Source organism: Rhinatrema bivittatum, chromosome 9, assembly GCF_901001135.1.
Source record: "Rhinatrema bivittatum chromosome 9, aRhiBiv1.1, whole genome shotgun sequence".
Lineage (NCBI taxonomy): Eukaryota > Metazoa > Chordata > Amphibia > Gymnophiona > Rhinatrematidae > Rhinatrema > Rhinatrema bivittatum.
This window is the reverse complement of record NC_042623.1, coordinates 58,610,137-58,638,102: the sequence shown is the minus strand read 5'-3', so window position 1 is coordinate 58,638,102 and position 27,966 is coordinate 58,610,137. Positions and strand designations below refer to the sequence as shown.

General features: G+C 43.2%; 1 protein-coding gene across 2 annotated transcripts in view; it reads left to right on the top strand.

The window, feature by feature from the left end:
* The window catches only part of LRRK2 (leucine rich repeat kinase 2), a 584,366-nt gene that overhangs the window by 230,070 nt on the left and 326,330 nt on the right, over window positions 1–27,966 (top strand). For both annotated transcript variants that reach the window (XM_029617357.1, XM_029617356.1), the window contains 6 exons: window positions 1,608–1,866; window positions 3,765–3,941; window positions 5,657–5,775; window positions 16,980–17,037; window positions 21,170–21,390; window positions 21,940–22,190. In XM_029617357.1, coding sequence (XP_029473217.1) covers window positions 1,608–1,866; window positions 3,765–3,941; window positions 5,657–5,775; window positions 16,980–17,037; window positions 21,170–21,390; window positions 21,940–22,190 — 1,085 coding nt within the window. The remainder of the gene's footprint in view (window positions 1–1,607; window positions 1,867–3,764; window positions 3,942–5,656; window positions 5,776–16,979; window positions 17,038–21,169; window positions 21,391–21,939; window positions 22,191–27,966) is intronic.

Genomic DNA, 27,966 nt, shown 5'->3' with positions numbered 1-27,966 from the left:
ACTAAGAAAATACCAGTGGAACCGATTCCAGGCCCATCTGGAGTGCCAAGACCCTCAAGGCCTCGTTCTCCGGTCTTACCAACTTGACCTATGCAGCCAATCCCTCATCAGACACATGAGATACCTGTGGACACCAGCTCTGATTTTTCTTCCGATGAGGAAATATTTTCAGAGCCTTCTCCACCGGATGACCACAGGAAATCGCCTCCTGAGGACCTCTCCTTCACCAATTTTGTTAAAGAGATGGCTGACACCATTCCCTTTCCCATTCAAACGGAGGTGGATGCACGTCAAAAGACCTTGGAAGTCCTCCAGTTTGTGGACCCTCCCAAGGAAATGCTGGCAGTCCCTGTCCATGAGGTGTTCCAGGAACTGCAATATAGGATTTGGGAGCATCCAGTTTTGGTGTCAGCAGTAAATAAGAGAGCAGAGTCAACCTACCTAGTGCAACCTATTCCAGGGTTCCAGAAAATACAGTTGCCTCACCAGTCAGTGGTCGTTGAATCTGCTCAGAAGAAGGCGAAGCGGCAAAAATCCCACTCCTCTGTACCACCTGGAAAAGAGACTAGGCTTCTGGATAACCTGGGAAGGAAAATCTTACAAGGTTCAATGCTGGTTTCAAAATTTTCATCCTATCAATTATATATGAACCAGTACCAAAGAAACCTTTGGAAACAGGTTCAGGAACTCTCTCTCTCTCTTCCTGAGCAATATCAGGAATCCTTACAAGACATAGTTCATAAAGGCCTCGACTCTGGTAAACATGAGGTTCGAGCAACCTATGATTGTTTCGAGACTGCTGCACGGCTATCAGCATCAGGTATTGCGGCAAGAAGATGGGCATGGCTCAAAGCCTCTGATCTGCGCCCAGAGGTTCAAGAACATTTGGCAGATCTGCCTTGCTTGGGGGACAATCTCTTTGGTGAGAAAATAAAAGAAGCTGTGGCAACCCTGAAGGACCACACTGAAACATAAATCTAAAAATAAATAAATAAATAAATATACTAAAGAAAAGGAAATTATCAAGTAAGTAGTAATTTGTCATTTTCAAAAGCCCATTTATGCACGTAAAACCTTTTTGAAAATTACCTGCTTAGCTGCAGAGTGCTGAGTCTCAACACAGATCATGGATCCAGCTAAGTGTAATTTTTTTATTGTGCAACTAAAAATAAAAAATATTACAAATGGACATTATGGACCTACGATCACAATGTGGTGATGAGGTCCTGAAGTAGTGCTTTGGTCTTGTATATGATGGTCCTCATTTATATTGTAGCATCCCATGATTTGTGTAAATGTACATAAAAGAATTTGGGTTGAAATTTACTTTGTGGAGTTTTTCAAATACTTTTCCCCTGTTTTTTTAATTTGGTTTGTTAAGAAGATCTATCAATGTCATGAAGACTATTTCAGTACTGTGTTGAGCTGAAAAGCCCAGCTGGAATGTATCTAACCCCTTCCCATTGGTTACGCATGTATGTATTGTTTAGTGGTCAATATTGTGTTACAGTGCTTAGGACTTTTAGCCAAATCCACCACTGTTCATCAGGTGGAAGTGTCAGTTTGGTCCATGTGATTCATCAGCATATTATTATTTACTTCCACAGGTGTGCGAGAAAGGAAAAGACCCAAAATTGGTAGAACTGTTACTGAATCACGGAGCACGTGAACAGGACATTCGCAAGGCTTTAGCTATTAGTATAAAGAAAGGTGAAAAACAGATCATCAGTTTGCTCTTAAAGAAGCTGAGCCTGGATGGATCAAATCACAGTATTTGCCTTGGAGGTTTTCGCATGGGCAGAGTTGAACCTTCCTGGCTTGCACCTTTGTTTCCAGATAAAGCGCCTGCTGTAAGAAGAAAAGCAAGTATGTTTATACAGGAAAGCTGGTACAACAGGGACATGAGTTAGTTAAAAAAAAAAAAAAAAAGTGTACACTAGAGCATATTTACTTTCTAGTGCTTCGGTTTCACATGCTGCTCAGAAATGTATCTTCTTCATTTTTAGATTATAAAGTATTAGTTATGCAAGCAAGCTGTAGAAAAGAGAAATGCCGAAAAGCGGAATATAAATCAAATAAATACATTTAATTAATTAAATTTCAATCATATTGGTGCTCATTGGGTTAGGAGCAGCATAATCCAACCATGTGACAATTTCTAGTAGCACAAAGCAGACACATCCGAATTGTAGTATTTCCTGAACATGGGTTTATTTGCCGTTTCCTCCTGCTCATCTGTGAATGTTAGATCAATGGATAATGAGGCATAAAAACATTTAGAGATCAATAAATCAGAACCAGGTCTGGGATCTGGCAGCAGGAGCCTTCATTTGCAACGACTCCTGAAAGTGTTTCCCTGTTTTATAGTTCTTCCCCTCTCCCCCTGCCCCGACACACCTTGTTTTATTCCAGTCATTAACATAGCAAGCGGCCTTCGGCTAAGGGCCATGCATTGGCACTCTTCCCAGAGCTCTGCACTCATGGGCACTGAAGCCGGCAGCCAGGGGTTGCCATTGGACAATGTCTTCAACTCCCTCCCAGGCGCATTCCAACACTGCCTCTGCAACATCCCACAGCCCTGGATTTCTCAATAGGTTACTGTGCCTAGGGGCAGCAGGATGGCAAAGATTTGCTGCCTTCCAGCTCTGCTGAATCTCATTCAGCAGAGAACAGCCCTCTGCTATCCTGTAACAGCCCCTTACAGGAGGTGGGGTTTTGGGGGTGAGAGCACCAAAAGTGCCTAGCGGGCGTCAAAGTCCTAAACCTGTCCCTGGCATCCCAGGCAGTGAAAGACCTGCGGCAGCAGTCCAACCCAGGCCCCTCCTCATCACAGGGCGCAGAGCCATTGCTGGGCCATGTACTTGCATTTTATTGCCAAGCATCTGTTTTTCTTCATGCTTCAAATAGTAAGACCCCTGTTCTGTAAAATTCCTGGGATGTGTAAGTAGGCAAACATGTAGAGAAATTCAGCCCATATATTCTTGTTGTAGTGCAAAAAAGATGTATTGCCTGGCTCGAGGGATATTCAGCTGCTTGGCTGGTAACTGGGTGAGGAAAAAATTACTGATATTTTGCACACCTCTGGTTTTCATAGGTTAGAGGCCTACTTGTATATATGGTATAGTTAAGGACCTTCATTTTCAGGATTCATTGTATTTTTCCTAGGAATTTCAATGTTATAACAAAAAAGATCAGTGGAAAAATGACTTTGTTAAAAGAAACGAGAAAAATCAGTGGAAAAATCATTTTTCCTCTGAATTTTTTTTTTTTTTATTCTAACATAGAGATTCCTGGGAAAAATAACATAAAATCTGAAAATGAATGATCCTAGATAATTAGTTCATGGTGCAGGGATGTCACCTGCAGAATTTAGGGCACTGAATTTTGAACCTTAGGTTCTTATTGGCAGCTGAGCTGATGCAGAGGGATTGGCTCTTTGGGGTTTCAGTGCTTTCAAGGAGGAAAAACTCAGCAAAGTTGTTAAGCGAAGGCACACTTGGCTGAAATCTTCCACGCAGCAAATGCAAGAAGCTGAGCAAACAATATAACGAAATCAAATATAACCTGGGCATCTGACACCCTGGGAAATGGATTTTCCTTAAATCAGACTTGCAGCTGGATTAGGTAATATGGAATTAAAAGGACATTCTGACTAGAAGGCTAGCATCTCTGCTTTTGAACTGTCCATGTAAACCGCTTTCACTTGTATACTCTCTCTTTAAAATTATATTCATACATGTTCATTTAATCTCCACAATTACTAGGCACTGGCACTACATTGGCAAGAGTGGTGCTAAGATATCAAATGAAAAATGCTTTCCTGGATGGAAGGAGATCTGGCAATGATGTGAACGATGCAGATGCTGTGATGCAAAAGACTGAAGACTGCATCTTGATGCCAGAAAATGCTTTACTTCTGTGCGATGACTTAGAAAGTGAAGGTAAAAACAGAGAACTGCACCAGTGACACAGTAAGATGGAAATCTGTAGGTTTTTTTTTAAACTTTAACTTTTAACTAGTGCCATAGGAGGACAAATATGATTTTTAATCTATTAGTAAGGCAAGTAAATTCCAGTCCACGTTAGATTACAATTTCAATTCCTTGCTGTGTGTTTTCCTTATCTTAATCTCTCTGTTCATGTTCTCACAGTGGTGAAGCCTTTAGGAGAAAGTTCTTTTTCACTCAATTCACAATTAAACTCTGGAATTTGTTGCCAGGGGATGTGGTTAGTGCAGTTAGTGTAGCTGGGTTTAAAAAAGGTTTGGATAAGTTCTTGGAGGAGAAGTCCATTAACTTCTATTAATCAAGTTGACTTAGAAAATAGCCACTGCTATTACTAGCATCAGTAGCATGGGATAGACGTAGTTTTTGGGTACTTGCCAGGTTCTTATGGCCTGGATTGGCCACTGTTGGAAACAGGATGCTGGGCTTGATGGGCCCTTGGTCTGACCCAGTAGGGCATGTTCTTATGTTCTTAAACTGTCCTGCACTGTGTCTATAGTTTCTTCTGCCTACATATTTCTATTCCTACAAATTCTAGTGAAGTATTTTTACATTCCAAAGGCTGGGGGCTTCACTGATGGAGGCCAGGGACAGGTTTTATTCAACATGAGCTCAATTTTCAGAAATCTCTCCAAGGCACCAAGTGTACGCATATGTGGGTCCACACAGATTTAGGCTAGCATTTTATAAACTGTATGTTAGGAATTACGCAGTTTATAAAATAGCATGTAATTCTGTCTTGAACATATGTGCGTAAGTTTTAGTATATGCGTCTATTTGTAATGCAGGAGAATACACACTGCATCTACCCATTTTATAAAACGTGCATATATTTTACACCTAATAATTATATGTACGGAATAACCCTGAATTATAGGCGGAGGCATGTATTTTATGAAGAATGTGTGTACTCTGCTTCTGAAAATGCTTGCATGCATACTTGGAATCTCCAGTTTGCTGATACCTTTATCAGTTCACCTAGACCCACTAGGACTTCACCCTGACTCCTCCACCACTTAACCAAATCACTTTTATGACTTAATTAGCAGGTATAAGAACTTTTTAATGTAATAAATGTATGTGCATATACCGCTTACAAAATAGCAAATTGTGCATGTACTTCAGTACTCTGTCCCTGAAGGCCCCTAAACCATCACTTTTCCTCCTTGTTAACATTTATATGTGACACCATAAGTACATGTGTACTCACAATGTTTCCAAAATAGCGTGCACATGTGTGCACGCTACTTACACGCATATAGGCCGATTTTACAGGTGTGACCAACACATAACTCCAAAATATTTGTGATTGAGGGGAGTAAATGGCAGTGGGACATTGACTTACTTGGAGGTTGATGTACTGAACGGAGATATTTTTCCATAGCAAAATTTTTTTTTCTACCCATTTCATTTGCCTACATAGAAAAATAATGAATGAAACTTGCAATCTGGGTACAAAATGGCACTTCTTGGAATGCTGATACAATTGGCCCAAATAGGTTTATTTTTGCAAAATATCTGATTTATAGGCAGCAGCAGAGACCAGACAGTGTGTAGAACAAGATGCATAAACACAGTTTTAGCAAAGATTTTCATTTTATTGATAGATATATATATATATATATATATTTTTTTTTTTTTTTTTTTTAAAGGAAGTGATTGTTCATTTTCCATGAAAAGAAAATCCAACTCCCTTGCTAATGTTGACTTGCATAGAAACACTCCAAAGATAGAGAATACTGCCCTGTGGTGCAAACCTTCCAAATCTGTGGTAAGTCATTTTATTCAAGTAGTAATATCAATTATAGGTATGGGATGAAGGGGAGCTAAAAGCACCTCTTGACCCTGGCTGTCAGCTAATTTGCTTTCCTGATGCCTTATATGTCTTTAAATGCACAGTTTGGATCTAGTTTTGCTTCATTATAGTTCTTTATGGAGGTCATTTTTGCAGGCCTGTAGGTGCTTTATACTGAATTGTAACTGTTGACTTTTATTAACTTAGCTACTTTGAGTAGTATTGTTTCATACTAGAAATCACAATTTTATCTGCAGAGAATGCCTTTTGAAAATTGCCTTCTATATCCAGAAACTGGAAAACTCAGACATCAATCAAAATGACCATAATTCTATCCTAAAAATTGTAAATGGTCCCTTGGCGGTCCATATAGAGTAAGCTGGGTAAACTTAACTGGATAACTTTTGGACAACATCTTCTGTAGCTGGACTTACTTAGATAACCTTAGCTGGCTAATGTGGAATATTGGCACTAGCTGGATACTGTGTATCTAATAGAATATTCCAGACATATCTGGACAGCTTGAACCTTGGACAGTTTTAGCCACTCCCCTTATAACACCCTCTACTCTGCCCCTTTTACCTGGCTAAGTTTTAACTGGGTAATAACTTAGCAGGTTAAAGTTTATACATTCGGCAGGGTGGGAAATTTAAAACTCGAACTTCTGAACATCGACCTCTTGGTAGCTATCTTGGAAAGCAAGTGGCTAGAAAAGAAAAGAAAATGTTTTTTCCCCTTTTCAGTTTTGCCTGTTTTCATTATTTTTCAACTTCTGCCATTTTAAAACAAACAGTCAAAACACATACCTAGTGAGCTGAGATGCTTTACTCTCCAGTGTGCAGTAAATGAGCCTGCAGAAATCATCACATAGAAGGTGACTGTTTCACAAACGAGGATTACTAAAACAAATGGCACGGCCTGCTTGTTCCATTTCCCTAAATCATCAAGACTACTTTTTCTTTTCTAAATTATCAAGAAGATGTGCTTGGTATATTTAAGGATAAGTAGAATATCACAAATAACCATAAGAAGAGTATCACACATTCCCTGTATGAAACACATCAGTCCAGACTCCTGGGTTTTGCCTCCCTTCTGGCAGATGGAGACAGAGAAAGTTTCACTGACACTGCCTTATAACCTAAGGTGCCACCTGCAGTTCCTCAGTATTTCTCTGTCTCCAGCAGATGGTGAAGGTGCAAAACATGCAGTCTGAGGCTACTTAAAAAAAATAAAAATAAAAAAATAAAAAGTTTGGTATTATTGGAGATTGCATCCCAGGGGGTTGCTAGGTCCTGGTGGGGCCATCCTCCCTGGTCTTTGAGGCAGACGAGCAGGGAGTTGGGGACCCTTTATTGCTTGGTCCTTCATCGTCCATTGGGGCAGAAAGCTGATGGTCCCAGTTCCCTTGCCCTCCGGAGGATGGACAAAGCCTGCGGACAGTCTTATGTTTTTGCTTAACCTTGCTTAAGTTTTCAGCCTGATTAAAGTTTAAAAAAAAAAAAAGTAAAAAAAATGGGAAGCAGCTAAATTGAATCGCTGTCGGCTGAAAGCGTTTCCATGCTTCTCTTTAGAGTGGTGCAGGCAGCTTTTCTATTTTTTTCTTCCATTCCCCCGGCGGCTGTTGTTAGTCGCGGTGAGGCATCCCGGTGCAATGCTGCGTGGGCTGAGCTGTGAGATATGTGGGGACGCATGTGCATGTCTCTCCCGCGAGGGCAGATACTCCCAGTGCCTTTCCGGTGGAAAGAGTACCTAGTTAGCGGTCACAATGACATTGGGCAGGCGATGTGAGCCTGGAAAGCTCTCACTGGCATTGCAGACTATGGATGATGCCTTCCTGGCAAGCGCGGGAACGGTGGCCATTTTGTCCACATTTGCGGCTGTTTCCTGGGCCATGGAGGGGGAGGGGGATTTCCCTCCTCCTCTATCCCCAGCGGTTAGGACCTTCAGGGGAGGTCAGGAAGCTAAGGGGGGATCAGTCAGGAGGTGAGAAGGACCTCCTACAGGAGTCTGATGTCTTTTAAATTTTCTTCTGATTTTGTCCGGTAGTTACAGAGAGCTTATATGGCCAGGAAAGCTGCGAGGTGGCGTAAGGCTGAGCAGGGGGTGTTGGTGCATCTGCGGCCGGTGAAGAAGGCTAGATCTTCTCGTGCTGTGGGAAATATGAGGGTTCAGAGAGTCCCAGGGGTGCCTGCACCAACAAACACCGCAGATACCTCTTCTGAGGGTTCAGAAGGTGAGGATCCGCAGGCACAGGACCCGCAAGAGGCGGATCCGGCTATGATAGATCAGGATCCAGAAGAAATGCGGGGGAAGGCCCCGGCCATAGAAGGGGATGATCCAGAGGTGGTGCGGCTGTTCCTCAAGAGGAGCTGAGTCGCCTGATACTCTGTTCTGGAGGAATTGGGTATAAAGTTCCTGTGAGAGAAATCGGATCAGGAAGAGGTGGGCATTTTTGTGAACGTCATTTTAGGAGCTAATTATTTTTAATTCTTTTCATATAGGACACAAAATTAAAAATGGTGTTTTGGTATATTAAGTTGATACAATAAAAAATTTTTGATAATAAGTTGTAAAACATTGAAGGGACAACGATAAATGATTACAACTAGTGCCATGACGACTGATACTGTTTGGGGCCCATTGCGGACGAGAGACAATGGATTAAAATAATAAGGCGTTATCCTATGATATTGTTGTTCTCTGTTAATAGAATTTGATGAGTTTCTTGGAGGGATAGTGATTGTTTTCCTCTCTTTTTTTTTTTGTACTTGATTGTTCATGAGAAAAGTCTTTTCTTTTCCATAATTCAGTCAAAAAGTTGGTGTTTAGGAAGTGGGATATTCCTGAGACGGGCTTGAAAGTTAGCAGAGCGATGGACAAGTTAGATCCTTTACTGGAGGATATGCTTGAGCTCCTGAAAGTCCTGAAGGTGGATGCCTCTGTTTCAGCCATCACTAAGAAAATGACCATTCCGGTGGTCGGTTTTACAGCGCTAAAAGACCTTCAAGATAGGATGCTGGAAGTTCACCTCAAGAAGGTGTTTGAGGTATCTGCTATTGGCATACGAACGGCAGTGTGCAGTAGTTTTATGCTGAGAGGGGACCTGCGTTGGGTGCAACAGTTGCAGGCGGACAAATCCATGTCTGTCTCTGAGGCAGAGCAGCTGGAAGCTGTTGTGGCCTATGGAGCTGATGCATTATATGACCTCATTAGGACTTCTTCCAGGACTATGGTGTGCAGCGGTGCATAAGGAGGGGTTCCTGGTGTCTCTGGATTTGACTGAAGAGAACTTGTACATAGGAATCTGTCCCGATCATCAAAGTTTCATGATATTGGGAGAGCATTTTCAGTTTTGTGCCCTGCCCTTCAGTCTGGCGACGGCGCCCCTGATTTTCAACAAGGTGATGGTCGTGGTGCCAATGGCTCTCCGGAGGGATGGTGTTTTGGTTCACCCATTTCTGGGGCACTGGCTGATTTGGGAGAAGTCAGAGGGCCTTTGCCAGCAGGCAGTGGACTAGTCCTCCAGCACCTGAGGTTGTTGGGGTGGATAGTCAATCTGTACAAGAGTCATTTTTCCTCTTCTCAGGTCTTAGAATTTCTGGGGGCGCGTTTCAATACCAAGGTGGGGAAGTTTTTTCTCACCGAGGAGCAAATTTCCAAATTGCAGGCTCAAGTCCGCAGATTGTTGGAGAAGCAGGTGCCCAAGATCTAGGATTACCTGCAGGTTCTCGGTTCTTTGGCTTCCACCTTGGAGTTGGTTCTGTGGGCATTTGCTCATATGTCGCCTCTACAGTAGGCATTATTATCCAGCTGGGACCTGTTTTTAGAGCAGTTTCAACTGCCGCTTCTCCTTACTGAATTTGCCAGGTCCAGACTCTCATGGTAGCTTGATCCGGACAAGTTGAGACAAGGCATGGACTTGGAAGTCCTGGTCTGGATGATCGTTACCTCCGATGCCAGTCTCTCCGGGAGGGGAGTGGTGTGTCAGAACCAGTCCGACCAGGGGCAGTCGTCGGTGGAGGAAGCATTGTGGTCCATCAGTCGCTTAGAGACGAGGGCAGTGTGGTTGGCCCTTTATGCGTTTCTGCACCTATTGAGGGGGAAGCCAGTGAGAATCTTGTCAAATAATATGATGACGGTGGCTTTCATCAACCAACAGGATGGCACCAAGAGTCGGGAGATGGCTCAGGAAGCCCAGGAATTAATCAGCTGAGCAGAGCAACATCTGGCGCTTTTAGCGGCCTCTCACATAGCTGGCATGGACAATGTACAAGTGGATTTTCTCAGCTGTCAACAGCTGGATCCCGGAGAGTGGGAGCTGTCAGAGAAAGCAACGTGCCTCATCAGTCGCAGATGGGGCAGGCCGCACATGGATCTAATGATGACTTACCGAAATGCCAAGGTACCGTGATTCTTCAGTCGAAGAAGGGAATAAGGCGCAGAAGGAATCAATGCTTTAGTTCTGCCTTAACCGAGGGACATTCTTCTGTATGTGTTCCCTCCATGGCTGCTGGTGGGCAAAGTCTTGCAGCATATAGAGATTCATCTGGGCGACATGATTCTAGTAGGGCGCCGGAGTGGCCGAGGCAACCTTGGTTTGCAGACTTGATCAACCTAGTGGAGGACAGTCCATTGAGGCTCGTTCATCTGCCAAAGCTTCTGCATCAAGGTCCCATATTTTCAGATCAGGCGGCTCTTTTTTGTCTAGCGGCTTGGCTTTTGAGAGGGAGCGATTAAGGAATAAGGGCTATTCTAAAGAGGTTATTGCTACTGTTTTACAGGCTAGAAATACTTCCATCTCCTTGGCGTATGTGAGAGTATGGAGAGTTTTTGAGGCTTGGTGTATGGAGCAAGGGGTGGACCCTATGCAGGCCTCCGTGGCACATATTCTAATTTTTCTGCAAAGAGAATTGGTAAAAGATTTCTCCTTTAACTCCCTCAGAGTTCAGGTGGCAGCTTTGGACTGCCTTCGAGGTAAGTTACGGGGAGCGACTGTAGCTGCATATCCAGATGTGGTGCGTTTTCTCCAGGGGGGGGGGGGGGGGGGGTGAAACATTTGTGTCTTCTGGTTCAGAAGTTATGTCCTTCCTGGAACCTTAACGTAGTCCTTAAGAGCTTATGTGCGGCGCCATTCGAACTCTGAAAAGAGTTACTGTGAAAGATTTCACGTTGGAGGTGGTTTTCTTGGTGGCCCATTTGTTTGGCTCAGCGGATCTCGGAACTTCAGGCCTTGTCATGTAGAGAGACTTTTTTGTGAATTTCAGATTTGGGGGTCGTCTTAAGGATGGTTTCTTCCTTTCTGTTGAAGGTGGTATCTTCATTCCACTTAAATCAGTGGAGCTCCCATCCTTCCCAAGTTTGGATTTTACGGCACCTTATGTGAAGGAGTTGTGACATTTGGGGTGAAGAGAGCATTGTTGCAATAACTTAAGATCACAGCTTCTGATTGTCATATCATCTTTTTGTGCTATGGAGTGGTGCAAAAAAGGGTCATAAGGCGTCAAAAGCCACAATTACGTGGTGGTTGAAAGAAACCATTGGCTCTGTGAACATCTGTCAAGGTCGCCCTGTTACGGAGGGGTTAAGAGTTCATTCTATCCGTTCTCAGGTGGCCTCTTGGGCCAAATGTCAGTAAGTTTCACCGCAAGAGATTTCCAGGAGTATGGAAATGCTTTCAGCCTTCAGCGATTCAATTTAGCTGCTTCCCTTTTCTTTTTCTTTTTTTTTTTAAATTTAATCAGGCTGAAAACTCAAACAAGGTTAAGTAAAATCAGAAGACTGGCTGCAGGCTCTGTCCATCTTCCGGAGGGCGAGGGAACTGGGACCACCAGCTTTCTGCCCCTATCGGCGATGAAGGACCAAGCAGTAAAGGGTCCCCAATCCCCGGCTCATCCGCCTCAAAGACCAGGAGAGATGGCCCCACTAGGACCTAGCAACCCCCTGGGAGGCAATCTCCAATAATACCCAACTTTGTATTTATTTAATTTTTTAAGTAGCCTCGGCCTGCACCTCCACCATCTGCTGGAGACCGAGAAATACTGAGGAACTGCAGGTGGCAGCTAGGGTTATGTGGTAGTGTCAGTGAAACATTCTCTGTCTCCAACTGCTAGAAGGGAATCAAAACCCAGGAATCTGGACTGATCTGAGGTACTACAGGAATGAAAATTAACAGGTAAGAACCAATTTTCCTTACCTGAGCCGGTATAGTCATACATTTGTATTTTGTTTTTCTCAGGCAGTTTTCGCTGCATATTTCACTTGTGCTTTTAAAGGATGTTTATGTGTACTACTGTGCACCCTACGGTGTATTATTCCCTGCTAAAGAGCCTACCTTGATTACTCTGTCAAAGTGTCTGTAGGACACAATTCCACCCTGCAGTGCATGCTTGGTGCCACCAGGGCACTTAGCAGATGCATTCTGGTCATTTGATCAGGTACAACTCTTTCACAGGTAGTGATTGGTTGTTATCTGAAGAGCTGACACTTCATTGCTGTGATTGGATATTAGTTTACAACAATGTTGAAGAATTGCATTGCCTGGCAGGGCCACTTCAGTAACAACTTTTATAGAACAGATGCATTTTTGCCATTCCCTCTAGAAAGTTAATAACAAACTGGTACAGTCTGGTGATATTTGCTTTTGAAATGGCATTTAAAAAGAATTGTTGAAATATGAGTTTCTGTTGTCTTTGAGCAAACTCTTGAGCTCCATAAAGGTTCTGTGTTGTTAAATTTTCCGTATGTTGCATATTCTGCAGTTCAAGTAGCTTCACTTTTTATTTATTTATTTGCATTTTAAAAGGCTCTCTTTATTTTTCTCTTCTGTATAAAAGCTGCTCTGGTTGTTGAAATTTTACAGCACACAAATGCTCGTCTTGTCCAAACTGGAGAGGGTTCAAGGTTTTTTAAAGTAAAGCTGCCCCTTGAAACAAATCCAATGCTGAAAGCACTGGAGATATGGGGGAGCTACTTATGTGAGGGCACTGTTCGATAAGCAGTTTAGAGCGCAAGTCGTTCTCTTGGTCCCGGTGAAAAAGTGGAATCTTGGCAGGTTGTAATATGCATGAGATAGCTTTGCAGACAGTGGAGACAGTGCATACAAATCCATCTCATGCATATTCATTGTGGATATCTTGAAAACCAGATTGGCTGGGTATGATCTGTGGACTGGGCTGAGAACCACTGCCCTAGAGGACAACAATAGCTACCCTTGAAACAGAGCCAAACATGATTTAATCCAAAATTAGAGATGTGTTTTCTATGCTACCCAAGCTATGCAAAGTTAGTCGCATAAGTTAACCGGATATTGGAGTTAGCCTTTGAACTTATGCAGCTAACTCTGCTCTTCCCCAAAATGCCTCCTACCTGCCCCTGAAATGGAATTTAACCGGTTAAGCCTCTAAATATGCCAGTTATCCATCTAAATGGCTTTTGAATATCATCCTTGTTATGTCCTTCAAGGTTCTTGTTATCTGCAGTTCTTTTTAATTTGTTTTTGGTGCTGATTAGACGTCTGATAAAATCATTGAGCGTGGCATATTATATATATGCTGATGATTTACAGATCTTTATGCCAAGTGGAAAGATGGGAAGATATTAGAAGTTAGAATACAAGAATGTGCAGTAGTTAAACCAGTTCTTACAAAATAAAATTTAGACCCCAACAATTTTAATAATTACAGACCAGCCTCCAATTTATCATTTATTTCAAAGTTACTTGAAAAAGTCATATAGATTCAATTGACTGAACATATAGAAAACAATAACATTCTCTATCTGTCACAATTTGGTTTTAGAAAACATTATAGTACAGAATCCCTATTACTGGCATTTTCTGACACCATTCTTAGAGGCTTTGACAATGGCCAATTGTACTTATTGGTTCTTCTTGATTTATCTGCGGCTTTTGATAGTGAATCATAACATTTTACTTGACAGACGTAATGAAATTGGCTTATCTGGCATCACATACAATGGTTCACATCCTATTTAAAAAAAAACAACGCTTTTTTCAGTCATTATCAAAGCTATAATTATCAGTAAAAAAAAAAAAGTTTAGATTCAGGAGTTCCACAAGGCTCTTTCTTATCTGCCACATTATTTAACATGTATATGCTTCCCCTTTGTCATCTTTTAGCAGGTTTGGGTATCACACATTACATCCCTATCGAGAATTAAATTGAAGATACACTAAAAACAGTCGCCATGTATATTTCCGTTATTAAACAGCTTTTAACACATATGAAACTGGTTTTTAATGTTGGAAAAACAGAAATTATTCTACTAAATAGAAAACTAATAGGCAATGACTTTCCCATTTTAAAAACTAATGACCCAGAAATAAATATTAAATTGACTGCCTATGCATGAGACCTAGGTATACTTATCAATAGCAAGCTGAATATGAAAAAACATATCAACACAAAATTGAGGGATGGATACAACAAACTACTAACACTCAGACAGTTGAAACTTCTCTTAACCCAAGATGACTTTTGTATGATGCTTCAACTTTTAATATTATCAAACATTGATTATTTAACTCTCTAGTGCTTGGACTTCCCAATAATATGCCATGACCTTTACAAATACTTCAGATTGCGGCTGCTTGAATATTATCAGGAGCAAAAACGTTCGACCACATAACTCCTATACTAATATTGCATTGGCTACCTGTTAAATATCATATTGAGTACAAAGTATTTTGTCTCTTACACAAAACAATATGGGCCAGATATTCATACCAATGCGTGGGCGAAGATTTTATAACATGTGCGTGCAGCCGCGCGCATGTTATAAAATCCAGGGTCGGCACGCACAAGGGGGTGCACAATTGTGCAACTTGTATGTGCCGAGCCGCACAGCCTTCCTCCGTTCCCTCCGAGGCCGCTCTGAAATCAGAGCGCCTCGGAGGGAACTTTCCTTCCGCCCCAGCCCTACCTAAAACCCTCCCCTTACCTTTCTCCTATAAGTTGTGCCTGCCTCCGGGCAGGTGTAGATTGCGTGCGCCGGCCCGGATGAGTCATCAGCTTTGAATTCATAAGAGTCGCTTATATTGAATATTTATAAATATCATATGTGTCATTTGAAGGGAAATATAAACAAGATTTTTTTATAACACTGGATAGTGGACTTTGCAAAACAATTTGTTCACGGGCCGCAAATGATCGAGAAGACCAGACGGCTTGGTTGTGGTACTGAGCACGTCGTCTAAGGCTTGCTGATGGGATCCCGCTCCTCATAAAAAATTTTTACAGTGGATGTGAAGAGCTTTCTTTGGAGATTTTTTTGGCGATACCTTTTGTTGTGAGTGATTCCTTTGAGCTTACAGGTTTGCAGTACTGCTCTTTGTGGTTTGTTTACTGAGAAATTTCTAACAACTTCGGGAAGCAAGCTCAGTGTTGAAACTCCAACATTGATATTGAGGCACTTTATCTTTTTTACTCTTTTACTTTTATTTTTATTCTTTTTAAGTCTCACTTTAATTATTTTATTTTATCATTTTGTCTTAGTCATCTCAATATTGTACTTAAACTCTGTTTTATTTGAAATGTATTATATGGTTTTATTATTATGATATTTATAATTTTATTTTATCTTTTGTTTGTATTTTACTATTAACGTTTTATGCTTTGTGAATCGTTGTGATAGAACACTGAATGACAGTATATAAAAATGATAGATAAATAAATAAATATATTGAATGCAATTTGGGGTTGGCTTTTATATAATGGTCTATTTTTAAATGTTGAAAAAACCAAAATTTTGAGGGAAGATAAACAATTACCTTCAAATAACATTTTAAGTGATTGTATAATGGTGAGGTATTACCAATACAATTTCAGGTTAGAGTCTTGGGGATTTATATAGATTTGCAATTAATGTTTAGAGTGCAAGTAGAGCAAGTGGTAAAGGTTGCATTTTTTAAGTTAAGGATGCTAAAACCTTTGGGGTAGATTTTCATACATACGTGCGGGCGTACATGTGCGCGCGCTACCCGGCACGCACACATGTACGCCCGATTTTATAACATGCGCGTGCATGTTATATATTGAGGGTCGGTGCACACAAGGGGGTGTATACTAGTGCACCTTGTGTGCGCGCCGATGCCTGCGGCCTTTCCCCCCCTAGTCCTACTGTAACGCCCCCCCCAAATTGTTCTACCTTTTGCACCTGCCTGGAGGCAGGCACAGGTTGTGCGCACCAGCAGCCTGCCGGCACACCATCCTCCAACACAGCGGCAAATGGCTGCTGTGCCGGAGGCCTCTGGCCTTCGCCCCCGGACTGCCCCTTTTGTAAAGCCCCGGGATTTAGATGCATCTCAGGGCTTTACGTGCTTCGCCGGGCCTTTATAAAATAGGCCCAGCATGCGTAGGGCTTTTAAAATCAGCCCCTTTACGTTTTATGTTAAAAGCAGATTTATTTAGAACTGTGGCTCAAGCCTTGGTATTAAGCCATTTAGACTATTATAGTACATTACTGATCGGCTTATCGGGTACTTTATTATGGGCCTTACAGTTGATACAGCATGTAACAGCAAGATTGATTATGGGAATGAAATATGGTGAGCATATTTCTCTGATTATGAAATCTCTACATTGGCTTCCAGTTAAATGGAGATCTCAATATAGAATATTAGTAGTGATTCATAAATTTATACTCAAATAATCATTGTGTGGTGGCCAGGACTTTTGTTTGGTATACTCCATCACGTATGTTATGATCCTCAGGAGCAAAGTTGTTGGCTCTACCTGTCTCGGAGACTTTTAGGTGGCAGAAAACACAGGAGAGGACTTGTCTTATATAGGGCCTAAATTATGGAATACACTTCCACTGAGACTTAGAGAAAAGAGAGGGATACTAAACTGTTTAGGAAAGGTTTAAAGGCCTGGTTGTCAGGAAAGCATATTTGTGATTTTAAAATGCTGATGATTCTTTGTTTTTAATGTTCGTGTATAATGTTATTTTATGATTTATGAATGTTTGCTTATTGTGATCCGTGCTGAACTCTTGTTGTGGAAGTAGGGGGATATACGTTTATGCAAATACATAAATAAAATATGTTCAGTATATCTATTTATATATCTGTCTCTGTATATATTTATATTGCATATATGCACACATGTACGCTCAATATATGTATGTATGACAATTTCATTATTATCAATGATAATAAACAGGGGACAAGTGGAGATTGTGGTCCATCAGTGCAACAAGAAAGAAAAGCCTTTTCCTCTGGTGAGTCACACAACAAAATCTGAATAATTCTGTTGAATTATAATTTTAGATTACAATATGTTTTCATATGAACAGATGGTATGTGTAAATAAACTCTGGTACTCCTGACTTTTTAAATATTTTTTATTTAACTTGGCAGATAACAGAAAATAACCACCTCATACAAATAGGTTAGGCATAGCATACAAAGACAGGAATTTCAAGAATGCTTTGGTTATATAAATTTTGATCAGTACATCTAAGTAAGGTTGAAATCATGCTGCTTAGTCTCAAGCTACAGTGGGTTTTCAAACTAGGAGGTCACGACACATTATCGGGTCACGACACACCAGTGATTGGGTCTCCGTTCCTGATGCTCCTGCTCCATGTAGCTCATTCGTTTTGAGCCATGCTGGCACCTGTATTCTTGGTCAAGTCAACCCTCATCACAAGCACAGCACTGAGAGTATGGTTGTACTGCACGGCTCCCAGGATGTTTGAGAACATGGTTTTCACGATGAGGGCTGAGCACTATGCAGCTCAAAAAATGACTGAGCCATGTGGAGAGGAAGCATCTAAGACAGTGAGTCATGGGGTTACAGGGAGGGAGGTAGAAGAGTGAGCAATAGGGTCTGGGGGGTAAGTGAGTCCTGAGAAGGAAATATTTTCTTCCACTGAGTCCCATGGAAAAAGGTTTGAAAGCCACTGCCTTAATTCACCATCACATTGAGCAAGGAGACAATTTTCAAGGCATTATAAAATAGAAGGGCTTTAACGACCAAGATATTGAGCAAATAAAGAATCCTGGCTTATTATCAAGTTATGTGACAAAGCTTCCTCCAGCTGAATAGTAGTTTTTAGTCTCAAACAGACTGTAAGCTACCTTAGCTTGGAAAGAGTTCTCTACCTCTGCAAACAACATCTGTTTTGTGCAGAGCGGTTGGCGATTTCATAAAGCAACCCAATTTCTTCCAAAGGAGAAGACTTCCTAACACATCGCTTCTTTGTTGGTGTTAGCACAAAATAGATATTTCAAGCACCAATAGTGAGCCTTCTCAATGGCAAAGTAACTCACAGTCCACTTGTGTTTAAAATATTCTTCTCCAGGAGGGATATGTTCACCTGCCTAAATAATCCATCACCTCAAAATTCGAACATGGAGTATTCTTTGAGGCACAGTAGGATATAGTTAACTGCTTTATGAAACAATTATATCACTCTAACATACAAAGTAAATGATAACAGATAAGGACACAGAGAGGGTGGTGGATGCATGCAATGCCCTCCTGGAAGAGGTAATGAAGATGAGTGATGGAATTCAAAAGGGCTTGGGATAAATACTGCAGACCCCTACAGTCTAGAGCAGGGGTCGGGAACCCATGGCTCGTGAGCCAGATATGGCTCTTTTGATGGCTGCATCTGGCTTGCAGACAAGTGTCGCCACACTTTCCCGCTGACGCAGCTGCTCCCCGGTCCTCCTCCGCCCGGGCTTAAAGTGCTGTCAGCCCGGGCGGAACGCGGCAGGACAGCTGGAGTCAGCGGCACTGGCGTGCTCTCTTCTTCCTGCCCCCCTGCGGCCCAGAAGAGGAAGTGGAGAGTATCGGGTGTGTGCGCGGCAAGAAGAGGCCACGCTAGTGCGCTCGGCATCGGCCCGAAGAAAAGAAGACTGCAGCGCGGCTCGGAGGAAAATGAAGAGCTTCAACCGCGGCCGATGGGACTCCGCCTCCGCGAGGGCTGAAAATGAAGAGGTTAGCGTTGGGAGGAGGCTGCTGCTGCTGCTGCGAGTTCCCGGGGTGGGGGTGGGGGAGAGAGAGAGTGAATGAGCGAGCAAGCATGTGTTTGCTCGCTCATTTGTGTCTGCTATTTTTAAATATTTTGTTGGTATCTGGAAATGTTTTATATGCGTTTTTAATTATTGGATATTCCACTCATCAGCTGTTTCAAAATATGTTCTTTTTGTTAGTACAGTTCTACTGCTGATGATTTTATATTTCTTGATATGTTTTATAAGGATGGGTGGTTTCTTTTTTCCTTTGTTACACTGCATACAGAGACTCTGGCTTGTTGCAGTTTCCAATTCAGTTTTTTCTGCATGCTTCTTGTTATGCGTTTTGGTCTCTTTATTCTATGTTAGGTGAGGGACAGCACGTGATTCAGGTGAGGTTTTCTGCTGGTGTGTAGTTTCTGTGTAGGACTCTATAGCAGCCTGACTTGGTCCGTTTTCCTAATAGGAGATGTATTGGTGTCTTAAGGCCTGGTGTAATATTTTCAGAGACTTATTGTACTTTAAAAGTGTGATCTTACATAAAATGCACACATTTACTTGTATTTAGTTTTAAACATATTGTATGGCTCTCAAGGAATTACATTTTAAAATATGTGGCGTTTATGGCTCTCTCAGCCAAAAAGGTTCCTGACCCCTGGGCTAGAGGATGGAAATGAAAAAATAGGGTAACCTATGTTACCTTTATGTGTAATACTTCTGCATGAGTGTAGCCTGCACGGAGCGGCAGTCACTACTACATTTAACAGACGGCATGGGGGGTAACCTGCACAGAGCTGCAGTCATTAGGCAGCTCTGTGCATGGAGCGGCAGTTACTACCAAAAGCAAATTTCTGGGCAGACTAGAGAGACCTTTTGTCTTTATCTGCTGTCATTTATTATGCTATAATGTAACCAGTTGGCCTGTCGTCATCCTCTGTCACTTTGGGTAGATGGACATAACAGCTTCCAAGTAGAAAACACTCACATACTTCAGCCCAAACTTTCAAAGCAGACTTGCGCGTGTAAGTCTGCCTTGAAAATTAGTGGGTGTTCACAGAACCCAGCATGGCTTCCGTGCACACATTTATGCATGCTTGGGAGTAGGTATAAATATGTACACCTAATAGAGATGTGCATTTGTTTTAAAACGAATGGTAATCTGAACTGAAAAAGGCCAGTTGCATTAAATCTGAACTAAATCAAACATGGCCTCGGAAATTCCCCAAATAGTAATTTTTATTTGTTTTGGAAAATAGTGCACACTATTTGCAAATAGCATACACTTATTCCCCCCCCCCCCCAAAACAAAATTTGTCCCAAAAATGGCTTGAAAACAAAAGAAAGGAACTGTAATGAACATTCTAGCTGAGTGCATTCTAACAGATATATTTACTTGCATAATTTTGAAAATCAAAAGTGTACACATAAGTGGGTTTCCCCATCCCATCTCCACCCTCGTGAATGCCTCTTTCTAGTACATGTAAAAGTACATGCAAAATTCATTCTTTATGTACTTACATACAGTATGTGCACATTCCCTGGGGCACTTTTATGTGTATACAACTGTGTTTTATGTGTATAAATGCAAATTCCCATCCTTAAGCCAACACCTGCTCCCCCCATATCTTTACCTGAGCTCTCAGCCCTCTGCTTTAATTCTGTGCTGGTGCTAGCCTCCACCTCCATCTCTGGTAGTCTTTTATAGACTTTGATGCTTACAAGTCCCAGTCTTAATCCAGCACTCAAGCTCCTCCTCCCTTGAAATACCACCACACTCTGCCAAAATCAGTGAGGGGGCTGTTCAGAACCTATGGCTACCCTGGGCTTGTAAATGTTAGGGCTGTTATCATGGCCATCCCTTGCAGGTTACCCAACTGCCTTAGAATACTGCAACCAAATTTACGATGGTAGAGTTATAACCAGGATTGCTCTGTACAGTGAAGCCCAGTGCAGCTGTACCACCATTGTGCCCATTTGCTTGCATTCTTCTCTCTTTGGCCCTCTTAAGTTCCATTTGAGTGAGCAAACACAGAAGCCACCCCCTTCATTTCTTCCAGCTGTAACCCACCACTGCACTCCACATCTGTCCCTATAATGTTTAAATTATGTTTTGGTTGTGCCAAACAGCTGTAGGCTCTTCTAGATATCTACCACCCTCCCATTAAAGAGATATTTTTTCATGTTTCCTCTGACCTTTCTGTCTGTAACTTTATATCATGATCTCATCTATGAATTTCCTTTTCTGTGGAAAACTACGGACATATAAATTATTGATGCAGTGCCTAACAGTATTGTTTTTCCTAAATAGATTTTTTTGTAAATAAGCAATTAAAAAGTAAGCCATGCTATTGAATAGATGCACATATGTATTTTTGTTTTGTTTAATAGAGATGTCTCCAAAATGTCAGTCGGTATTGAGGAGATCTGATAGTAGTTCTTCCTTGGCCACAGAAAAAGAGTATGTTAAATCACTCGATCTTTCAGCAAATGAGCTGGAGAATGTAGACTCAATAAGTCAGAAATGTTGCTTGACTCTTCACTTGGAACGTCTTGAGAAACTGGAGCTTCACCAAAACACACTCGCAAACTTTCCAAAACAACTGTGTGAGGTAATGAATTTTGTGACATGGAAGCTCGAGGTTCATTCCAACCATGCATTTCTTGTCCTTTGATTCTGTTAGAGAGAGGGAAGTTCCACAAAGATGACCTGCTAAGCTTGAAAGGACAGGTATAAGTTGTCAATGTCTAGAGAGCCCAGGTGGCCACTCACTGAGAATGGAACAGTGGGAAGGAGCTTTAGGTGCCATCTCCACCCCCAGCAGTTCAGGTTATGAAGGAGAAATGCATTAAGTACTTTTCCCATGGTTACAGAATGGGAACAACCCTGTAATACTCCTGGCACCATGACGGGCAGCTAGGGTATGGAAGGGATTAAGGTCACAAGCTGTGGGTAAAGGCCCGAGGAACCTCTCATAATGTCCAAAGGTTATTCCAAAATGTCCTTCATATCTATTAAGAGGAATTTAACTATGTTACTAAATCGTTAGTGTTAAGGTGACCAACATACATGCATAATTTTCTAGCCAAGACTTTGTTGTTCACACTATCAAAAAAACAAAAATGGTTGATTTCTAATTTTCAAAACTTTTTTTTTTCAGACTTTAAAATGCTTGACTTACTTGGATTTGCACAGTAACAAACTGCCAGCTTTTCCTTCCTATATATTGGACATGCAGTGTATCACCTACCTTGATGTTTCCCGAAATGATATTGGCCCTTCTTTAGACTTGAATCAAAAGACAAGATGCCCAGCATTAAAACTGTTGAATCTGTCGTACAATCAGCTGACCGCTATTCCTGAATTTCTTGGAGATGTTGTAGAAAAGTTAGAAGAGCTGTTGCTGGAAGGGTGAGATTTCTAACTCATGCCTTAATACTCCATATCTCTCTTTCCATATTTCCTTTTTTTGAAAGCACAGTACTAATAGTTTGCAAACTGCATTTCTGTTTACTTCACGTTTATAGTACTGCTTGTGCTACTGTCCTTATGTTGTTTATTTTCAGACTTATAGCCCGCATCACCCGCAAAAAATAAAAGTGGGTTCCCTGTACGTACCCGGATCAGTCCAGACTGTGGGTTGAGCCTCCTTTCCAGCAGGTGGAGGCAGATTAAAACTGAAAGGATATCCTATATGAGGACAGAGCCTATCCTGTAACCCTTCAGTATTCGTCTGTCTCCAGCAGGTGTAGCAGCTCACCCTTCGGTTTCCTGCTCTAGACTAGTCAGCCTTTCTTTTCTTCCTTTCTTCGTGGATCAAGCAAGTACTTATTCCTTAGGGATCTAGTGTGATCTTCTTCCTGTAAAATAAATAAGGGAGTTTTAGTTTGGTTTTGTGCGGAAGACGATTCCGTCTCCTGGCTCTTGCCGAACTCAGGGGGGCTTTGCCCCTTGTGCAGAGTATAGCCTGAGTCCGTAGCCGCTTCCAGGTGTGGGGACCGAGTCTGGTGGTCCAGTTCCCGTCTCCCCCTCCTCTGGCTGCCGAGGGGGCTTTGTAGCCCACTGCTGTGCTCAGTCTGTAAAAAAAAAAAAAAAAAAAAAAAAAAAAATTCAAAGATGCAGTTTAAAGTTAAAAGTATTCAAAGTGCTTTTTAAACTTACCTTACAGCAGTAGACCCATTTTTCTCATTTTGGTCTTCGGAGGGCTTGAACCGGCAGCCAGAAAGGCAGGAGTCAGCAGGTTTCCCCCCTGCTTCACTCCGGGCCTGCAGGCTGCCAATCAAAACTTTTTTTCTGCAGTTCTTTTCTTCAGTGCGGCTTTCCCTATGCCACGACAGGCAGCCTGCCTCTCTTGTAGTTAGCCCTTGTCGCGATTTTCGCGAGAGGGCCTCTGTTCTCACAGGACAAGCAGGATGGTAGTCCTCACAAATGGGTGACATCGAGGATGGAGCCCTGTACGGAAAACTTTTCTGTCAAAGTTTCAACAAGCTTTGACTGACACTGGCACACTGGGTGCACTGAGCATGCCCAGCCTGCAATTATCCCTGTGAGCCACAGGTGTCTCCCTCAGTCTTCTTTTTTCCGCTCTGCAGTCAGCATAGCGGTTGGAGCTCTGTGAGGATTTTTTAACTAATTACCTCATGGAAACACTTAACTTTTCACTTCAAAAAACACTTTTCCCTGCACAGGTCTCCCTCCGCGTACGTTTTTACGACGCTCGGTGAGTACTAATTCTTATTTTTCGGTCAGTTCCTGTCACTATCTTAAGGCTGTTAACTGACTGAAGCCTTCCCTTCCCCCATTTTTCAGTTAGCTTTAAACAGCTTGCGAGTATCTCTGTGACACTCTGCTTGCTTATGCTAGTGGGGTAGGGATTTTTTCCTTAACTTTAGGACTTCTGTAGCTTCAAGTCCTTCGTTCCCTGGTACCCTCACGCAGTCGATACCCTATCGCTACACCGGGACCCTCCTAAACCGCCCTGGGCTTTTATATGTCATCAGCGCCCCTCCCCCCACGGTGCCCTGATGCCTTTATCCATGTTTTTTGCTTTTCAGTGCTACCAGGCTTTTTCCTCCTACGCACTGTTTTTTTCCTTGGGCTTCCTCGGTGCCGTCCCTACCCGGATGCATGCCATTGACGCACACGCTGTTAGTCACTGCCATGCATACTCGGGTCGCCGCCACCGCTGCCCGAGACACTTTTTAACGATCCCAGGGTCACTTCATCGATGCCACCCCCCCTTTTGGGGATGCCATCGATGCCCCATCCTCCCCACCGGTGTCCAGCCCTTTTCCATCGGTGGGCATCGGTGCCACATCGATTCGTCGGTGGGCATCGATGCCGGATGGTCCCCATCGGTGGACATCGGTGCCGGATGGTCCCCATCGATGGACATCAGTGCCGGATGGCTTGTCCGTCGATGGCATTGGTGCCGGATGGCCGTCCGTCGATGGCATCGGTGCCGGGTCCTTTTGCATCGATGGACACCGATGCCCAGGTGTTTCATCCATGGGCATCTATGTTAGAATGCATCCATCGAGGGCAGTCGATGCCAGGCTGCTCCCATCGGTGAAATTCGATGCCCAGGTGGGTCCCATCGGTGGGTATCCATGCCGGCTCGATTCCGTGGATGGGCGTTGATGCCAATGCCAGCCTTATGGCTGGCATCGATGCCCATGCCGATTCCAGGACTGGCGTTGATGCCGGGATGGAATTCATCGACTGGGAGATCCATGCCATCGATTCCATACGTGTCCATATCGATGCCACCGACACACGTGTCTGGGGCACCGATGCCATGTACACTTGGAAATCTGAGTCTGTCCAAATCGATACCGTCAACGTCTGTGGCCCTATAGTTGATGCCCGTGGCCATGCCACAAACGGCATAAATGCCCGCCTCCATGCATCGATGCCCTCGACACCTCCGTTTTCCTTCGGTGTCCTTGACGCCCTATTGATTCGACTTCGACTCAGTCGATGCCGGTATCTTTTTCAATAACGGCAATGTTTTTCGATTATTCGATTCCACATCGTTTCAAAGATACCTATGCCACTGCTGTCAGTGCCCGTCACTGTCATCATTCTCCTGGCCAGTCATCGACGATTTTTCATACCCATTTTGATGATATCCTCGAAGCCCCTTAGGTTGCCTTCAATATCGTCAATACCGACATAGCACCGCCACATAATACCCTCGCCTCCTCACATTGCTCCACGCTTTGGGTTCTTTTTTAAGCCCCGTATTAGCTTAAGACACTCCATTGTGTCAGGAGCAGAGCAGGCGTGCTGACAGTTCGTCATCGATCGCCTTCCAGGACGACGAGGGCTTCCATCTCGGCGCTGGTGAAAGACCGGGCCGAGCACCGTGGCACCCATCATCGCCGACATCGTGATCGTCCGCCGCTGACGCCATCCAGCACATCGGTGCCATCCTTCTCCAGGCTGGACAACGCTCGGGCAGAGCGACATCACCACTGCCATCAGCACTGTTCCTACAGTTTTGGCAGTCCTTGGTGATCCAGAACTTCCGGATCCAGGTCCGACAGCTTCTGCATTGGCGTCACGACACATCGAGCTGCTGTGACGAGGGAAGGGAACATGAGTTCCGTTAGGGCTCCTCTGTTCCTGGCGTGCCCCACCGTCAAGTGGTGTGGGACTATGGCCATCTGTTACACTTAGCAGTCTAAACGCCACTCACGCCTGGCCTGTCTCCTCTGTACCTGTGCCACCATACCGGGTTTCAGAGCGAGATGGACGTTTACGTCCCCGGCCTTACCCTCGAGGACTCCGGAGACCGTCGGGGTCAACAATCTTCACCGGCTCGTCTTGCGGCGATCCACGTCGGATGGTAAGTACCCGCTTCGGCGGCATTCCCATAGAGTTGTGTTCTCCCATTCGGACCGTGGTTCGAAAAGTTCTGGGTCATGTGCCTTTTAGAACTGTATTAGTGTCACATATCACTATGTTAGCTATGTTAGCCACAATATCAGGAGAACCCCTCTATCTTCTTGGGATTGCAGCAGGGCTTCTTCTCTTGTCAGTAACAAGTCCCTGTGCCGACCAATGCTCTGACTCTTGGTTCCCTCCCAACCAAGGTCCAGCTGCATTGGCTGATCTGCTAAACATGAGATTCAGCAACCATTGCCCCATGTACAAGTCCACCTTGAGGCCTGGCCACAGGTCTCAGTGTCTCCTTGTACAGCATACAGAAATGCGGGTACCACTTACCGCTCACACACCTGCAGGAGCCTACATGATATCCTCCATTGGGGCACCTCCTGGTCTCCCATCTGGTCAGATATCAGAGCGGCCACCCCACCTTGTACCAAAGTCCCGGTACACTCCCCCAGGCGCTACGAAGTGCAGAGGGGAGAAGGGAGGGGGGTTGGGGAGTTTTAATTGCACTATTCTTTCTTTTAACAGAAAATAGTTACTCTCCGCACATCCTGGACCTAAGAAAATCCAACTTTCTTTAGACGTCACAGGTACAATGGTATCTTTGGTTACCATCACTCCATACTGCAGTAAGTACATTATTTTAATGTTTCTATGTGCTTTATGGTGAGTCAACATTACAACCCCAAGCTCTGCCGCCGGCACCAGCTTCGGTAAGTGAACTGTCTCTTGCATCACTGTTGGTGAATGCTGTTTTCTCTGCGGAGTGTAACATCATTCACTTTCCTTGCATAGACTACTACTAACCACTTTCAGTACATGCAAGGAGCTCTCACTTTTTTCAGGACTCACTATACATTTACTAACTGGGATTACTGTCACTGCCATAAATCCCTTCTGTAACACTTCTGGACACCACAGTCTTAAGACCCTCTTGTCCAGCATGCGCACAGACATTCTGATACATTGTTATATGTCCCTGCACATATTTTCCATAACCTCAACCTTTCAACTTTTCATGGTTGGGCTATGGGGTTTCTTCCCACTATGCATTTTTCTCATAATTCAAAACTGCTATGGGTTATATTCAGTGACATTCTATACTCAATGGACCTAAGTGGTTTCATTGCTTTCGTCCCTGATTCTTATCCCAGTTCGAACTAGGACCTAGTCTCCTTCGACTCATGCTCGCAATTCCTTAGGGTTATAAAGTTTCTCCTGAAAGCTGTCAACCCATTATGCATCTATTGCACTCCAGCATAGTTTCTCATAAACTTCCTGGACGTTGCACCCATGAGTTATGCCCTTATGCCTTCCAATACTGCTTTTGCAACAATTCTTTGTGCATTCAGACAGACAGCATAGGGACAATGTGCTTTCCAACTCATAAGCACGCACAACCTCTTAGCTGCTCTGCTAGACAGCTGCGCAGCTCTACCCTTGGCCCTTGTTCACTTCATGCGTCCTTGGGCCACATATCTAAGAGATTTAATGAACGCTCTATCTGACCTTCTCCACGTAGGTTCTATCCTCTCGAATGGTCTCAATTACATGTGTACAGGGCAAATCTTTTAACGCTGAGTTTAACTAAACTTTCCTCGGCGTCTGCATCATTCCATACGATGCACAGGTTCTGCTCCCTGCACATGTTTCCTATGCGTTCCCTTAGATGCCTTTTCTTCCATCAAAGGCCTCTTCAATATATCTCTTCTGCTGCCTCTCGTAGCCAGCATTCTTCTAATGTTGAACTGGGATGGGGTTCAGTATTCTTTTCCCCACTCCCTGACTGAGATCAGTATGCTTTCCCATACTTCTCAATCCATCATATCAGTAACCTTTTATTCCCTCACCAGTCAGTCCCAAATCATAGACTTACTGATGTTCTTAGGTTCTGGTAGCGTCACAAAACCTTCTAAACATAAATCTTGCCGTTTAATAGGGCAGGCTTTACCTCCTGACGCTAAAAAAAAAAAAAAAAAAAAGAGGTATTACCCCTTTTACTTTTCCACCATTTTTTCTTACTCCCTCGGATTCTGTTCTCCAGACATCCTCCACATAGATACACCTTTCTCTTAGGAGGTGTATCGTTTTGGGAGTTGGGTTCCCGTTTTCGGTAATCCTCTCTGAGTCGGCTTACCATGGATTATCCACTGATCAAGCCGCCTCTATTTCTCTAATCACGGAATGAACATATATATTCTCCTTATAAGTCTCATACATTCTACGTTTGAGCCTTTCCATTCCTCTCTTCCACAGTTTGGCAAGGGAACTTCTTTCCCTCTTAATGTCA